This window comes from Spermophilus citellus (genome assembly GCF_964194105.1).
Source record: "Spermophilus citellus genome assembly, chromosome: 12".
Classification (NCBI taxonomy): Eukaryota; Metazoa; Chordata; class Mammalia; order Rodentia; family Sciuridae; genus Spermophilus; species Spermophilus citellus.
This window is the reverse complement of record NC_138198.1, coordinates 86,047,403-86,065,680: the sequence shown is the minus strand read 5'-3', so window position 1 is coordinate 86,065,680 and position 18,278 is coordinate 86,047,403. Positions and strand designations below refer to the sequence as shown.

General features: G+C 45.3%; 1 protein-coding gene across 3 annotated transcripts in view; it reads left to right on the top strand.

The window, feature by feature from the left end:
• Nucleotides 1–2,206: 2,206 nt before the first annotated feature.
• KCTD1 (potassium channel tetramerization domain containing 1) overlaps nt 2,207–18,278 on the top strand; it is a 100,655-nt gene continuing 84,583 nt past the window's right edge. Inside the window, exon 1 of one of the 3 annotated variants that reach the window (XM_081263496.1) lies at nt 2,207–2,702. Coding sequence is in view for 2 of the 3 variants with exons in the window: in XM_081263494.1 (XP_081119620.1) it covers nt 3,055–4,860 (1,806 nt within the window). In the remaining variant the exon portion in view is untranslated. Of the gene's footprint in view, nt 2,703–3,000; nt 4,861–18,278 lie in introns of those variants that run through there. The other 2 variants (XM_081263494.1, XM_081263495.1) reach the window with 2 other exon arrangements.

Here is an 18,278-nt window from a genome sequence, read left to right as displayed (position 1 = left end):
GTATCACTGGCCAACATGTATATATTGGTAGCGTTTCAGGAGCTGGTACGACGAAGCAGATTTACAGTCACCCGATAATCAGACCAAGGCATACTTTCCAAGGTGAGTTTTTAGTACGTAATTTAAGTGCGGGTCTTGCCCGTTGTTTGCAAACAGTCCAGGCAGTACCTGAAACTGCTGTTTTTCCAACTCCGTTAAAAAGTTATTCGCGCTTGGGGTTTTTTAGTTCTGCTACTCCCCCACCTCTTTCCCCTGGTTTTTGCCAGTAGAGACCTGCCCTGGGGGTTATTTTGTCCTGGGAGCAAAAAACTATTTTCTTTTCTGGAAATACGTTGACGTCAACTGGGAGCTGTTTTTGGTTGCTTTGTTTCCCGGAGCGTCCAACCCAGCACACAGCCTCCGGCAAACTGCAAGCAATTCAAAGCAGCTCACCCTGCAGGGAATGGATCTGGTGTGTGTATGTTGAGGCGGGGGCGCTCCCCAACCCTGCAGAAGTGGGGAACCGCTCTCCAATGGGCCGAAGCATGGGCCTAGACCCCGAGGCCAACCAGGAGCCCACCCTGTAACCAGCGAGGGCTCTGGGTTCACTGCGCTGGCGGTGGGGGCTGCCAGAGCAGTGGCCCCTGCTGGGTTACTTGCCTGGCGCCCACCTGAGTTCTAAGCGCTGCCGAAATTCTCCGCTCCAGTGGCGGGTGGCCGGAAAACCTGGGGGCATCCCGGGACAAAGGGCCAGCCCTCCGGAAATAGTGCACGACTGATGTGTGCCAGCTCTTGAGCTTGGGTCCTTGTGTGCAACTGACAAAACTGCCCACCGCCCTAGGCTCTGTCAAACTTATCTTTCTACATATTTCTGGGGGCGGGTGGGGCGCGTAGTGCATTGTGAACAAAGCGGACCACCTCTCTGGAACAATTTACGACGGGTGCAACCTCAGAGTTCCTTGCCTCCCAGGAAGGCTCTCTGCGGAAAGCAGGGCGGATGAGAGGGAGAGAAGGAGAAAGTGTGTGTGTGTGTGTGTGTGTGTGTGTGTGTGTGTGTGTGTGTTTCCCCAAGGAGCCGGAGGGGGCCCGTGAGGCTGGGACTTGCTTTAACTTGTTTCGCACCTGGCGCTGTTTCCCCGACGCTGCTAGGCGTCCAGGGCCAAGGCACGCAGAAAGCAAGCAATGATCTCTGAAGAAGATGTAGTCAACTCCCACTTAGATGCCCGCGCGACCCAGAAACCTAGTCTCCCTTCCTTTCTCTTTCTTTTTAAATGATAAGTTGATGGGTGGGTTTTTATTGATGCGTAAAATTATAAACTTCCCTAAAACAAGTCGGGAGAGCCAGACAAGGGGCAAAGGACAGTTGACAGACCTCACATAGCTTAAGTGCCCAGAATTCGAACTTTGAAACAAATTCTACGACGCACTCGAGGAGCTAGCAAGGCTACCTCCCGAAGAGAGGGCCTGGCTGGGGGGGGGGGGGGCGCACTCCTGGGCTGACACCGTCGGTTCTCCTTGGGCCTGGGACTTGGAGCTGGCCAGCGTGCCAGGGGACACTCGGGTTGCCAGATAAGGGGAAAGTTAGGATGCAGTGCGAGCTCTGGAGGCGGCCAGAGTTGCTTAGCCCAAGAGAACAACAGAGGTCCGGTGCAGCACTGGGGCGCTTGCCCCTGGGTCGAGGGAGCGAGAGATGGTGACGAGAGGACGCGCCCGGAGCTTGGGCGCGCCAGGGTCAGGCGTTTGGCTGGAAGTGGGACAGCGTCTCCTATGGGAAAGCGGGACCCGGCGAGGTCTTTGGCTGCCTTTCCAGTTTCCGAGGTGCCCGCCCCCGCGCGCCGGAGGCAGCTCAGCCCCGAGGGCGAACGAATGGCGGTTGGCAAACTTCGAGTGAGAGCGCACTGGGGTTCTGAATTGCCGGAATTGTGGCGCGGCGGGGGCGGCCGAGACCCAAGTTCACTTTTTCCGACCACCTGTGTGCCTGGCCTTGGGGACCCGCGCTGCTTTAACGCCAACCTGGTGGAGCGCCTCGCCGGAGGGTGTTGTTATTTTGCTTGGGGAGCTGGGAGGGCCGAGGTCTGGGGGAGTGGGAAAGGGGTCCCTGGGGTTCTGAGAGCCTCTTGCTGCGTCTCCCCTCCCACCCGCCCCTCCCAACCTTTTTTTCTCGCTCCCTCCCGAGGCTGGCTAGACCGGCGCGGACTTGCCCCAGACCTACAGGGAGCGCCCCAGGTCTTTAATGACAGCTTAAAAGTGGCAGTTGGAAAAGTCGAAAGGGATGAGGCTGACGTGGGGCGTGTTTCGCTCCTTTGCAAGAGTCGGAAAGGGAGCTGGGAGCCGCGCTGCTGGCCCCAGGCCCCCGCGCCTCGCCGCCAGCAAGTAGGTGGGGGAGCCGCCGCCGCCAGCCCCATCCCGCTCCCAAGCCTCGCCCGCTGCGCCCTGGCCGCGGGCGCTGAGAGGGTGCGGGGCCTCGAAGTGCCTCCTCCACCCTGCTCATTAACCTGCCTGCTCCACTCCGCTCCAGGCGGCCCCAGACACGGGCTTCTCGAAGCTGCACCCGCGGCCCGCCCGGCGCAGCCGCCGCCCGGAATCCCCGGTTCCGGGGGGCAATGAGGGGGCGGTGGAAGGGGCACTGCTCCTCGGGCATTACTTAGAGACGCGAGACCGCCCCGCCCTCCCGCCGGCCCTCCCTCTCTCCCGCCCGGGCCCGCGCGCCTCTCAGCCAGAGGGTAAGTTGGGAGTGTTTCGCCCCCATCGACAGCTCTCCCTCCCCTTCCTATTTTTTTTTTCCTTCAAAGTTTTGTTAGAAGTGGGGAGCGGGGTAGGGGAAGAAGAAGGTCCTGCCAACCTCCGTCCCTTACCCTCTCCCAGTCTAACTTACCCCCACCTCCCCTCCCCTGCATCCCCTGCGCGCCGCTGCCCCTCCAGAACAGCGCTCCGGAATGACAATTGGAGCGCGGCTCCTTTAAGAGCCCGGCTTTGCCTCCCGGTAGCTGAAGGTCATTAAACACAAAAGCTCTCAGCGCTGCGGTCCAATATAGCGCATGCGCCCTGCCCGAGGACTGGCAGAGAGACGGCAATATGGCGAGAATGCCTGGCAGCGGGGACTGTAACACCAGCGCGGGCGGCAGCGCCAGCGCCGCCGCCGCCGCCGCCGAGAACAATGGGGAGCGGGGCGAGGGCGAGCGCAGTGCTGGGGGCCGCGGACGCCGCCACGGCCGCCCTCACTACTGCAGCGCGGGCGAGGAGGAGGAGGAAGAGGAGGAGGAGGACGAGATCCAGGAGGTGCAGATAACGGGGGACGAGGAGGAGGAGGAGGACGGAGGTGGGGGGCTGGAGGAGGACGAGGAGGAGGAAGAAGAGGAGATGGGGCTGGACTGGGACGAGCCCCTGGAGCCTGAGGACTCGGCCGGGGAGGAGCTGGAGCCGGAGCCGGTCCATATGATAAATATGGACCAGAGCGCTGCGCTGGAGCCCGAGGCGCCGCCGCGACTGCTGGCGCCCCGGGCCCGCGGCGGGCCGGCCGGGGACGGCGCGGAGCTGGACCCCGACGTGCTGCAGCGCCCCGAGCGGGCCCGGCTGAGCGAGAACACACGGCTGGCCACCCGCTATGCCGTGCGCATCTTCCGGGAGTACCTGAGCGAGAAAGCGCAGAGCCCGGACTTCGAGACCATGGACAAGGGGGCGCTGTGCCGCGTGCTGCGCTCCTTCTATGCCGAGGCCCGCTCTAAGAGCGGCCAGCTCTACAGCAAGTCGTCGCTCATCAGCATCCGCAGCTCCCTCAACCGCTACCTCAACGAGCCCCCGTACTGCCGCACGCTCGACCTCACCAAGGACCCTGAGCTGCGCAGCGCCAACCTGACGCTGGCCGCGGTCATCCGCAAGCTCGAGGAGCAGGGCGCCGGGCCGGTGGTACAGAAGCAAGCTATCACGCGCGCTGACCTGCGCAAGCTCTACACCTCCAGCGTCTTCAGCACCAACACACCCTTTGGGCTGCTCAACAAGGTCTGGTTCGAGACGTGCATGTACTTCTGCACGCGCGGCCGCGAGAACCAGCGGGAGCTGGAGGAGGACTCTTTCGGGTTGGCCATGGACGAGGACGGTCGCAAGTTCGTCTACTTCAAGTCCCTCGGGCCCTACCACAAGTCGCGCTCGTCGTCCTGGAGCAAGAAGCGCGCTGAGAGCAGCGACGAGGAGAACTTACCCCGCATGTACGAGACAGGCACCGAATTTTGCCCCTATGCCAGCTTCGTCAAGTACCTGTCGAAGCGCAATCCCCTGTGCAAGGCATTCTTCCAACGGCCACGGGACCACTGCAGTGAGGGCGATGTGACCTGGTACGAGAACAAAGCCATCGGCAAAAACTTGTTGGGCACCAGGATGCAGATGCTCTCAAAGGCAGCCAAGCTGTCCAAGACCTACACCAACCACTGCATCGGCGCTGTCTCTATCGCCACACTCAACAGCATAGCGGGTATTGGCACCAAACTGGGCTCTCCGGCCCCGCAGGGCTGCTACGCCGAGGCTTTGAACGGGGCGACTCGCCACCATTCCCACCATCCCCCCACCCATCCCTCTCACCACCACCGCCCCCAGCCGCCCTCGCTGGGGAACACTTATATCCTTCCCAAAGACAGCCAGGTCGGGCCCGACGTGAAGTCCGAGGCAGCGCCCAAGCGCGCCCTTTACGAGTCAGTGTTCGGGTCCGGGGAAATCTGCGGCCCTTCTTCCCCCAAAAGACTTTGTATTCGCCCCTCGGAGCCTGTGGATGCGGTGGTGGTGGTTTCCGTGAAACACGACCCCCTGCCTCTTCTTCCAGAAGCCAATGGGCACAGAAGCACCAATTCTCCCACAATAGTTTCACCTGCTATTGTTTCCCCCACCCAGGTAACCAAACCAACCTCTATGCATGAAATATTTCTCTGGTACCACTTCGGGACTAACTTTTGTGCTAAACGTATATCTGGGTAGGGGGGAAGTTTTTTAAAGTAGCCACTATACTGCATCGAATCTGACTTCACTTTTTGAAGTTTAACTCTCTTGGTGCTTTTCTGGGCAGGGGGGATGTTTACACCTAACCATAAAAGATTTGGGCGGGGATGTGCTACCTAACAAATCACTGCTGCGCAGTAATGCTAGAAACTTCAAAGTTCCCAGAACAAAAGGATTAGCTGGCTCTTAAGTGCGGGGAGGAGCACATATATATATGGAAAAGCTACTTAAAACATTTGAATAAAGTATTAAAATACTCCATTACATACTCACCATAACTTAGGAAGGCAGAAAAAGTTATAAATTATTAAAAAGAAAACATGCCAATCCCATTTCCTGTTTTTTTTTTTTTGGTAAGAAAAGGGGTGGAGACTGGAGAGAAAAGTAGTTGAGTGCCCCCTTTATATTGTATGGTGCAGTCAAATCCAATGTAAAGTGACCTTTGGGGGTGTAGTTTCCATAAACTAAATTCACTCATTAATCACTTGTTAAGGTTATTATTCAGATGGGAATTTGGTCTCTGTGCTAACAGTCAGACTACACAGAAGTGTATAGGAGGTTCCCAGCCGGCTTGCTGTGGGGCACTGAAACATTTCTGCCTGTGTCTGTCCCTAGCTCTCCCAAGCTCAACATCTAGGGTAGGAGGAAGATAGAGTGGCACTGGAGCACCAGAGCAAGCAAGCTAGCCTAGACACGGAACCTACTTGGGCAAATCAAAATCAGTTCATCTCTCTGGGCTTCAAGGGTCCTTTATCAAAGATGTGGAACTACATCCACCCTAAAGTTACTTAATCCTCAACAGTACCAAGTACCAAAGTCCAGACTGGGATTGGGGCCTAAAGTGTTAGATGCTTCTTCCCTTATTATTTTACCTAGAGTAATGTATTCATGAGTGTAATTCAAGTTACACTCATTTTTGGGGATACTCTTCTCTAGGAGCCAGAAACAAGAGGTTCTGGGGATCCAGTTCTGCAGGCAACAGTAGTCATAAGAGGTTTTACCACTTCAGCCTCCTTGACACTGAGCAGAAGTAGGAATTTTGGCCCTAAAGTTGGAGGTGTAGTTCAGGCCTTTCAGGGACAGATGTCAGGTACCTACCTCTGTGCTTTTTCCAAAGTGGAAATTCCAGTTCTGGACAAACTGACCCTTTGAGAGGTTTACTAGCTAATTGGCAAGCCTCAAGGCCAACTGAGAAAGGGGCTGTGAATGGCAATATAAACAGCACAGTTCTCTAAAAATACACAAGACCTGTAGGCTGTGTGTCTTTTCTGTACTGCTGGTATAAGTATTCCATTTCGGACAGGTAGGTTGTTTTAGAGAGTTTTTAAGGATAGGAGTTTGTGTTTGCATTTTCATTGGAAGCAAAAATAAATGTTCAATGTTCATATTATTTCCTGATAAATTAGAAATCCTTAAACCCTGGGTTAGAATTGCACCTTAGTAATTAAAAGTCTAAGAAAGTTTCTTGAAGCATATACATACTTGGAATAACAATGAAACGAGTTGTCTTGGATCTGTCTGCTGGTCTCTTGACACTGGTGTCATAGAGAATTGTGACTTAACAATCCACAAAAGATTAGGGTCTTTTTGGTTGTCATGGTCATTGTTGGTTTTGTTTTGTTATAAGGAGTTCGATCCCCCTGCTACAGTCTTTCGTTTACCTGAGATAAATCAGTTTTATAAAATTATATACTGATGCTTTTATTATTCTTGAATTATTGTCAGGTAACTCCCAAGTTATATTCACATTTGAGGGTCCATGTGTTGTTTATGATTATGACTCTCAAACAAGATCTTAGCGTTGTCTAAGGCTAAGACTTAGCCTTAAGTGTCATTTTGTTAAAACACTCCATAAAGTTGTTCTGTTTGCATCTTTCTCTTTCCCTCTATTTCACTGTGAATGGAACCTAGACATTGCACATACTAGGCAAGCTCTCTTATCACTGAGCTACATCCTCAGTCCTCTTTGCACGTATTTAATTTTTAGTTTTTCACTTCTGTTAGAATAAACTTTTTTTCTAATGAACATTAAGATGTTTAAGGAACTCTTTAGTAACTTCTGAAGAACTCACGCTGAGAAGTCTGAGCAGTTTTAAGTATGAAACAGCTGTTTATAGTTTAAGTAGAAAGCCAATATTAAACTTTTCCTTCTGTATTTATTAAAATCACTGTAATGATTGAGGTCCAGGACATTTTCCAGGAATTAATGACTGGCCAGTGGCATTTCTTGAGGCCACCAAGTCTCCTGAATGGTTGTTAATCCCCAGGAAATGCCCTCTGTACTTAAGCTTCAGTCATTATTCCTTCATTAGTTCTTCACTCTAACCTCAGTACCGACAGGCCTCATCAAGTGGTGCCTCTGAGCCCGCTGCTGACCGCATTATTACAGACTTACTCATAAGACAGAGGTCACACACTGATGCTTTGATTCTCTTCTAATGCTTTAAGTCACCTTAAAGCATTAGAAGAGGTGACTTAAAACAAAATAATGAAGAATCTACTACTTAAAATGAATTTATAGCAGTCCCACTTTATCTATGGGATATGTGTTCCAAGACCCCCCAGCAGATATCTGAAGTCACAGCTAGTAGCAAACCCTATATATCCTACGTTTTTCCCAGACTTGAATTCATACAATAAAGTTTGATTCATAAATTAGGCACAATAAGAGATTAACAATAATGATAAAACAGTAGAACAAGCATAACAAAATACCGTAATAAAAGTTATTTAAAACGTATGAATTGTTCATTCCTGGGATTTTTCCATTTAGCATATTCACACTGTTGACCTTGGGAAGTGAAGCCATGGGTAGGGGAGGACTGCTGCACTCATTTTTTTTTTTTCTTTTTAAAGTCTTGATGGTGGTAACAAGTGTATCATTTATGGGACTGGTAGGAAATGAATGCCCCCAGGGATAAAAAAGATTATGGGATTTGGGATTTTTACTCTTATGAAATATCTGGCTTTTGGGAGGTAGGTTTTGTAATGATTCCTTTAACTTGTCAACTCTAATTTGGTTCAGTGGGTTGTGTTACAAGTAAAGGGTAGTTTCAGTCCCCTTTCCCACCACTAAGCTATTGAAATGATTCAGTTAATGGTGCAGCATGCTAGCTCCTAAGTGTCATTGCATTTAATATATTTTATTTTTAATTTTATTTATTGGGGGGGATGCTAGAAATTGAATCCAGGGCCTTGCATGTGCTAAAACACATAGTATACCACTGAACTATGCCACCAGCCCACATACTCCATTTTAAATAGCTTAACACTGTATCCTGCATCATCATATTTATTCTCTTTGCATGAAAATCACAGCATTTTTTTCCTGCCTCAGAGAACAGTATGGGTAATAGAGTTTGTAATTTTACTCTAGATCATTCATTAGGGAAAAATACTAATGGAATTTTAGATTCTACATGTCATAGTTGTTGCTAATGTTTTTGTAGACTGTGCCTCTCTTCAGTACCAAACAAAAGTATGCACATAAGCTCACTGTAAGATTGTAGGATGTATTTAGGGGCTGAAGATGTAGCTTAGTGGTAGAGTATGGGCTTTACCTGAGACCCTGGGGGGAAAAAAAACTACTTAGTATTTGCAAGCTTTTGACAAAAGTGTTTGGTTGTACTTGCTTGGCCCTAATCCAGATTATTTCCAGAACTACTTTTAAGGAATTCTGTAAGTAGGAAATCTATTAGCATAAAGATTCTGGTGGTGCACATCCACTTTTTATGTTTGACTGGCCTCACTGTGAACCAGATTTGCTCCTTACAGTGTCTAATCTAGACACAGGCTCAACCACCCAGCAGATGCACACAATTGTTCCTTAATTTACTTTGGGGAAGAAGCCAGAGGCTGACAGCAGTGGGAATCCAGTTTTCATTCAGGTACTACAGTGGGAAGGAAGAAGCAATATTGGATTTATGTATTTCATAGGGAAAAAAGCATGCAATTTATCTATTATTGAAGTAATTGCTGGAGTTCTATTTTGAATTTGAGGACTAGGTGGGAAAGAGAACTTTTTCCCCCTTAAAGATGGAATCAAATGTCTATGCTTATGAAAGGAGTATAATAATTGTAACAAGACTTCTTTGCAATAGTTATTTCTTTAAGGAGCTACAAAGATAACTGCATTGTTTTAAACAGGTATTTTCCTTATTTTGATGTGACTACATTCCTTTTTGTACAACAAAATGTTTACAGTCTTATGAAAACTTCAAGTTGGTGGAGGAACTGAATGTCATACATAAGTACATAACTTTCTTTATTCATTCAGGAAATAGTTACTGAGTACCTACCATTTTGGGTTTTGTACCAGTAATCTATAAATCTATAAATCAGTTTTCCACTGGCAAGTAATCTTGGTGAGATTTTGACCTTTTTATATATTAAAACTTGATCAGAATAAAAATAAAAGTTGATACATTCTGTGTTTTGCAGCAGTCATTTTAGGAAAGCAATCTGTAATTTTATATCCTCTTTTATGTACTCATATTAATATTGCAATCAGTATTTGAAGATATAAATGTGTGTGTGTGTGTGTGTGTATATATATATATATATAATCTCATACTAGGAATTGAACCTAGGGGCGCTTAACCACTGAGCCACATCCCCACACTTTTTTTTTATTTTCATACAGAGTTGAGTTGAGTCTCAGTTGCTGAGACTGGCTTTGAACTTGTGATCTTCCTGCCTCAGCCTCCACTAGCTGCTGGGATTACAGGCATGTGCCACTGCACCTGGATATTATTATTTGTTCTTTTTTAAAATATTTTTTCAAAGAGAGAGAGAATTTTAATATTTTTTGTTTTTTTTCGGCAGACACAACATCTTTGTTTGTATGTGGTCCTGAGGATCGAACCCGGGCTGCACGCATGCCAGGCAAGCGCGCTACCACTTGAGCCACATCCCCAGCCCTCTTATTTGTTCTTGAGATGAGATCTTGCTTTGCTGTTCAGATTGGCCTTGAACTCAAGCTTCCTGAGTAGCTGGAACTTAGGCTTGTATTACTACACTAGGCAGGGTATATTATTTTAAACTGATATAAACCATATCAAATGCTAATTCACTATGTAGTAATGCTGATGTATGAAGTAAAAAAAAAATGCTGCCAAACAAGAATATGCATACCATTAATCTAAAACTTAAATCTTTTTTTTTAAGTTGTAAATGGACACAATACCTTTATTTTATTTATTTATTTTTATGTGGTACTGAGGATCAAACCCAGGACCTCACAGGTACGAAGCAAGCACTCTACCGCTAAGCCACAATCCCAGGCCAAACTTAAAATCTTTTTTGAGCTTTAAAATCCAGCTGTCCATGCTGGGGATGTAACTCAGTGGTAGATTACTTGTCTTGCATGTGTGAGACCCTGGCTTTGATCCCCAGTACTGCAAAAATGTAAAGCATATTGTCTGCCATTAAAAAAAAAATCTGGTGCTCCATGCAAATATTACCTAAGGGCCACCCTCTTGTCATTGCTAAGTACATTTTTAGTAAGGAAAAGCCCTTCTTTCCAGAGAACTGCTAGTTTTATGTGAGATCACCTAGGAATGGCTCTTGCTTTGGCCTTTGCCAGTCAAAGACATCCACTTAAGTTATATAATAAAAACTTGGTTTCAAGTTACCTTTTGGTGTCTTAGCTGCCCCTTCAAAAGCAGAATCAATAGAAGAGATCCTGTATAGGTACCTGTGTTAAAAGTCTTGGGACCAAATGTGTAAACCAGTCATCTGTGGGTCTGTCATATGACAAAACATTTATTTCTAGAATCTGTTTGACTTCTATCCATGTACTGTTTGCTGCGTTATAGCAATTGGTCAAGGTGCCTTTTTAAAGACGTCTTTGGAGAATTTAGATAAGGAATGGAGTAGTGTGAATTAATTGGCCCCAAACAGGATATTGATTGACCTTGATAAAATGAAATGAAAGAAAATGTAGCCTTAGGATTTGAAACATTGAATGAGGACACTTCAGCATTTTTTTGATGTTCTGAGATGCTGAACACATTGTTCATGGAGCATCTCTGTGCTTGCTAGTGCTGCCAAGAGGAGCAGGATTCAGATGTCACTTTCAGTGAGGATTCTCAGAGGATGGACAAGTGAGTGGATTAATCTCCTGAAGCGGAAGACATTCTCTCCTTGATACATAAATATCTGAGTGGGAACAGGTGACCCCTTAAAGTTTGGAGCGTCAAACTTCTTTTGGGTTTTAAGATTTAGCTTGTACTTCTCCTTCAAGAGTGGACATCCCAGAATGGTACTGAGTTTCTGTACATCAGAAGGAGCTTCTGTGTGTTCTGGAAATGAATGATTCCACCCCTGAGATGCCTCACTGCAGTAGGGAGATTGCTGAATGTGAGGGTGTGTTATCTCATGCCCATGACTATAGACTGGATCGCATACCCTGCTGTACTTGCTGCGACTGTAGGAAACTGAACCCCAGAGAGGTTTTAGGTTTTCTGTGATACTCTAAAACCTTCTATTTAACACTTTGTTTTCTTATTTATTTTAAGTTTTTAAAATTTTAAGACAGGGTCTTGCTATATTGCCCAGGCTGACCTTGAATTTGAGATCCTCCTGCACCTCAGTCTCCCAAATCTCTGGAATCACCGTGCACCACTCAGCCTGGCTTCTCAACACTTTCTTTGTCATTGGATTGCCTTCCTTTCAGCTCTTCTTTAACGGACTGATGGAGTCTTCTTTCACCCTTCAAAAAGACCCATCTATTATAGAATGATGAGCTTGCATTAGTGGTACTTTTTTATATGTTATGTCTTAAATTTTGCCCAACTCTTGGGTAACAGGATATTTTTAAAATAACAGAAGTAGGAACCATGTTATAGTATTGTAAGGCCAGGGTATTTTTTTTTTTAAATCACATGTGCTTTTAAATCATTGTGCATGCAGTTTGCTTTGGGTTTTTCACATTTTCAGTCCCAGTGGGAACTTCCTTTTTACAGAGACCTTCTACATTCTGAGGTGTTTGACTTCAGCTCCTGCTTTCACCCAGGCAGTGACTTTCGTCGTTGTTTTTAATCTCGTGAGGGTTTAGACAGTGTGATGGTGCAGGTCTCCCATGGTGAGCCCTTATATAACTTGAGAACTGAGGGAGGCTGGGGTGATCTTGAAGAGGAGAATGGGGGACTGGCCAGAGCCACTCAGGTGTTTTCCTCCCAGCCCCGTCTCTACCAACGCCATCAGCCATTTAAAAATCCTCTTTGTAATTTTTTTCCTGGAGGATCCAGATTCATTCACACCTGAATTAGAATTACTGCTTTCTCCTGACTTTCCGGCAGCAAACCCTGCAAGATGGGTGTTTTGATATGGTCTGGGAGGAAGAGGGTAAAAATGTGCCACCAGAAGGGGCTGACAGATTTAAGACAGTTAGGTGGTAGGCTTCTGGAGAGAGGCAGAGGAGTTGAGAAAGGAATGCTGAGGAATGACAGAGACAGATGTGGCTTCCTCTGTGAGGAGTTCAGTACCAAATTAAAATGTCAAGGTTAGTTGGGAAGCACGTAGCCATCAATTTCTAGTTTTATTTCATGCACCTAGACCAGGTTAACCCAATTTAGTCCAGAGTCTCACCATTCAGTCCCCATACTTACTCTCTGGGCAGAAGGAAAGGGAGGTATTATTTTTATATCGTCAGTTCCCATTTGGGCTCACTCCACAAAAGTAGTGACATGCACTATAAATGTATTTAAAATCTAATATTTGTAGATTTCTCTATCCCATCCTTTCTTTAAACAAAATGATCACAGATTTTTATATATATATATATATATATATATATATATATATATATGTGTGTGTGTGTGTGTGTGTGTGTGTGTGTATGTATATATATATATATTTGTTTATATATAATATATGTATATACATATAAATGCAAATATAAGTTTGATACTTTAAAAAATTCTTCATTTTGTTATAGTCTGACAAGTAAGTGCTTATAACAAGTTTCTTGAACTTGTGGGTTAATTCTGATACCTCACACGCTGTGGTTTCTGACATGTTGTTTGAAGGACCATATCTTAGAAATGTGAAGTATTTCCACATTCCTGGCTCTCATGGGTCAGTGCGTGGAGCAGTAGACCAGATCCAGGCAGGAGGGAATGCAGGGAGTGCTGGGGCATGAGGCTCTCATTTCATTGGGCCAAAATCTTCAGAGACAAGTATGATTCATTCATTGCAGAGTTTCGATGTCAACTCTTACAACCTCTAACTGATTCTGTAGCTATGAAGTGAAATATAATCGTTAATAATAACCAAGGAATACTGAAGGCTGTAAAGTGGTCTGCTGATTGGCAGCACGCACATCACTTGTTGGAAATACAGAATCTTGCTTCCTGCTCCTTCCCCTGGAATCAGCACCTGTGTTTGGGCAGGGATCCTAGGTGGTTTTGTGTACTCTGGACATCTTACGGAGTGCTGGTCTGCATGGTCTTTCATATAATCCTATGGAGCTCTTCAGAGAGTTATGGTTATCTTTCCATTTCACAAAAGAGGAAGCTAAGGTTAATAGGTATTAGGAACTTGCTTTAAGGCCTTGCAGCCGGCAAATAACTAGGCTGGGATCTGAACCCAGGCCTCTCTGGTTCCAGAGCCTGTGCTTTTTAAATCCACGGTCTATTGGTTCCAGATTTCTCAACTCTTCAAATAAAAGAATCTAGTAGAGAAGCTGATAGAGCATTATGTCACCTCGCTACATTAGGTGTTCTCCCACAACAACTGAAGAGGAGGAGGGAGCCCATGGGAACACAGCATTACACGACAGTAATGCTATGTGTGGGAAACATGAAAGAGTATTTTCAGTAGGCAGTGTGCCCATGTGGCTATGTGAGAGCCCCTGGCCTTTTGCAGGGTCTGGAGACTGGGACATCCTCTCTTGACAACCAAATCACTAATGGTTAAGAACAGACTCCAGAGCCAGGACCCTGGACCAGATCTCAGCTCTGCCCGGGCCTCCCTGTGTGTCAGTTCCCCTCCTTGGTCAGATGGGGTATGCATCTGTCCCTCTTAACTTTTTGAAAAGTGCTGAGGACATGAGTACTATTGGAACATTTGCTGTCCTTTGATTCTCTTACCACAGAATGTTACATGTGAAAAACTGCAGTTCTTTATGATCAAGTCCCAGCCTCAGGCTTCAGCTTTTCTCTTGGAAGAAGCCTGTCCAGGTGCTAGGCAGGGCCCCTGTGCTGTATCTTTTGGGGCATCCATGGACCCTGGCGAGTAGCACTGCTACTGGTATTCTGGTACACATGAAATCCCAGGGCAGGTTCCTGCACTCCAGCCCTCTCAGACTATCCCTCTGCTCATGAGGACCTCACAGACCCATGCACGGGGAAGGTTTTATTCCAAAGCCTATTTCCCCCTCCACTGCTCCCTTTTAAGATTTGCCTGTGCTGTGGTCCAGGTAAGAGTTAACTCTACACCTTCTTCTAGGTTTGTTCTGCAGACCCTTCCTATTTGTCTTACAAAGCCTTAGGAATTTTCAAGTGTTAAAGGTGATTGAATATCCCACTTGTGGAAGTAATTGCTGCCCCAATCCAAGAGACTCAAAAAAGTTGATTTAGAATGAAATCAGCAGTCAGCCTGTCAGTCTGCCTGCCTCCCTCCCCAGCTCCTCCTTTCTTTCTTTCTTCCTTCCTCAGTCCTGGCAATGGAACCAAGGGGTGCTCCATATCTAAGCTATATCCCCAGCCCTTTTTATTTTTTATTTCCAGACAGGGTATCTCTACCCAGTTGACCAGGGCGTTGAGATGTTGGGATTACAGGCATGCGCCACTGTGCCTGGCTAACAGTGTTTCATAAAGACATTAAATTTGGTTTGAAATGACTTGGAATTAAGGGTGTGATCACAATGCTGGGATTCTTAAAACTGAAGGTTGTTTTATGTTTTAGCAATCACTGTCATAAATCTCCTCATTTGAGTATACTAGAAGTAAGCCTCTGGTTTGATCCTATGTTATGTATTTTCATTTCCCTAATGCATAAATGGGTTACAGTTTTCTAATACTTGAACTCTGTCTTGGATACTATATAATAATTAATAGGCCGGGCACAGTGTGCATGCCTGTTATCCCAGCTACTTGAGAGACTGAGGAGGATCTCAAGTTCAAGACCTACTTGGGCAACTTAACAAGACCCTGCTTCAAAATTTAAAAAGGTCTAAGGGTGAGTTTTAGAGTTCCCCTGGGTTCAATCCCCTGTACTGGGGGGAAAAAAAAATAGAAGTGCCTCTTAAAGTTGAGGTATACTGATAGATGTTGTGAATAGAATACAGGGTCAAGGTAATTGGTTTTTTGATATAATAAAATGCCCACCAATTAATAACCTCTAGTGACTTGTATTTAGTGTGACAAAGTATTCTTAGAAAGTAGAAATGATTCATATGATAATGTGGGATTGGTTACCTTTGCTTTATTTTTGCCCTTCAAACATTCAGTTTTGAGCCAGCATAGCGCTTGTCGGGTAAGTTTGTAGCTTTTAGACAATCTGCTTTGTGAAGACGGCTCATCTAGAATTTTGGTTTCTCTTTTATGGCTTTCATTTTAGGGGCAGTACTGGGGATTAAAGCCCAAGGTGCTTTAGCACTGAGTTACATTTTATTTTGTGACAGGGTCTCCCTAAGTTACCCCAGTGGCCTTGAACTTGCAATCCTCCTGCATCAGCCTCCTGAGTTATTGGCATTACAGGAATGTCCCTCTGTGCCAGGCTTGTGGCATTCTTTCTGACAGAACTATATCTTTGTAGGTTTTAGATATTTTAGGTATTTCATCTTGAACAAATGTCTTTTTGTTGTTGTTGTTCAAGGCGGGGGGGATAAAAAAGAAACTTGAAGAATATTTTTTTTCCAATGGATTGAGATAGCAATTTAAAAACATGTTGCTGTAGAAACACACAGCTCTAAATGAAAGTATAACAAGAACTTCAGAAAACTCATATGGCTAGCTTCATTTTCTGTTGCCCACAACCCACTGTTCATTCACATGTTATTTTTAAAAGTGGTGGCAGGGTATTCACAGAGCTGATGAATTTGCTGCCCTTCAGGTTCGTCATATGAGGGTGGTGATGGTTTTTAAGTTCCAGGAATATTTCTCAGAGTTTTTTTTTCTTCTTCTTCTTTTTTAACTTACAGGAGGTTCAGGGAATCATAGAATCCAATTACTTATGTATGTTTTCTAGAACCATCTCTTGGGATGTAAGTTATAATCTAAAAGAGATGGAAGGTGAAGGAGAATGCTCTACAGAAAAACTCTGAAAATTGGACTTGCTTCTAAAAGCATTTATTGAGTACTTAATGCATGCAAGGGTAGGAATTTGAAAGTGGGGGAAAATGGAGATATATTTAAGAGAAGATACTGGAGAAACTGCATTGGGATCTCTAGGCAAGTCCCAAGGATGGTGGGAGAATAGGGTCTCCTCTCATCTGGTGACCGTGCACTGGTAAACCCTGGGAACAAATAGCATATACTGGTATCTAAGAATTGGGACTCAAGGCAGCCTGACTAAACTAAAAGACTAAATATTTAAATCTAAATATGTGTAAGCAGAGTTTGGAAATTCAAAAAATAAAATAAAAATATTTGTCAAAACTTTAAGCCTTTTCTTTGCTATAACACTCCAGTCCTCTTGGGAAAGACTTAGTACAGGCTGAGTGTCCCTTATCTGAAATGTTTGGAACCAGAAGTGTTTCAGATCTGATTTCAGATTTTTTTTTATTTTGGAATATTTGCATCTACATAATAAGGTATCTCAGGGATGGGACATAAGTCTGAATAAGAAGTTAATTTATGTTTCATATATACCTTATACATATAGACTGCAAGCAATTCTTTTTTTTTTTTTTTTTTTTTTTTTGTGTGTGTGTGTGTGTGTGGTGCTGGGGATTGAACCCAGGGTCTTGTGCATGCTAGACAAGCACTCTACCAACTGAGCTATATCCCCAGCCCAGTAATTCTATATAGTATTTTTAGCATGCCTATATTTTACCTGGAACCCCTCAATGAGGTCAGTTGTGGAATTTTCCATGGAGGCTGCATATCAAAGTTTTGGACTTTCATATTAGGGAAACTAACCCATCCATTAGAATTTTGATGTCTGAACTCAGAGTAAGCTGCTACACATTCACTACATATCAGATTCTCTAAATATCCACCTGTTATTAATCCTCATATTTTAAGATTGAGTCTATGTATAATAACCCAAAGAATTCAGAACCAGTACTGAGTCTCAGTTTGTTTCACTTACCACTTTTATGATCACTAAAAGCCTGGCTCCTCTGGTACCCAGCATCAGTGACATCTCATGGTCTGTGGGACAGTCTTATTAATTATCAGTTTATAAGCTACACTTGAAGAGTGCTTTACAGTTTACCAAAGACTTTACTGTAGGTGATTTCAGTGTAAGAAGCTTTGTAGGCCTCTTCTGAGCATCAGGTACTAGGCTAGGTAGAACGTGGGATGGATAAAAAAAAATCCTCTTCCTTGGAGAGATTACTCATGGGGAGGCAGACACATAATGAGAAGAATAAGCTCTTATTGTCCGATAAGTCCTGGATGCTCTATACACAGAGGAAATGCCATGGGCAGTGGGTGCAAGAACCCTGAACATACCCATCCCAAAGATGAGAAAAACAGACCCACAGAGAGCTCCGCTTTTCAACTTCTTCTACCTATGAAGAAGCCAAGTTAAAGTTCTAGTTCCAACTCCAGGTCCAGGCCTCTCACAGAGCATACTTTTTTGTTAGCTATTGTACTTGATAGCTAACAATATAAACATGGTGCAATTAGCATTAAGGGCAAAAAGGACACTGAGTACAAGTGTGTGTGTGTGTGTGTCTTTTACATACTAAGAGAATTTTAATATGATTTTTTGTGTGTGTGTGCTTTTGGAGATTCAGAGCAATAACAATGACATTATGAATTAGAGTAAAATAGAATGGCCCCGTCTTCCAAATGTCAGTGCTCACCCCAGATAGCAGTAACTAGAAGCTGTGGTCTTAGGTTAATTTGGGAACAGATTCTTAATTCAAAGTCAAGCTCCCCTGCAGAGCACTTTCTGCAGTGCCTGAGTGCTGGCTGGTTCCTTGCTGGGGGACGATGCTTGCTGGGACCAGTCCCAGGTCCCTGCCACTCCTTATCTATTCTCTGACTTTTTGGCTCCCCAAGGCCTTCAGTCTTTTCCAAATTACTCAGAGCACTTAATTAAAAGAACTAAAGAAAAAAAAATGAACATGATTCTGATGCAGAGTTATAACAAGTAAAAAGAACCAATAAAAATGGCTATAAAGTGCCTGACAAATA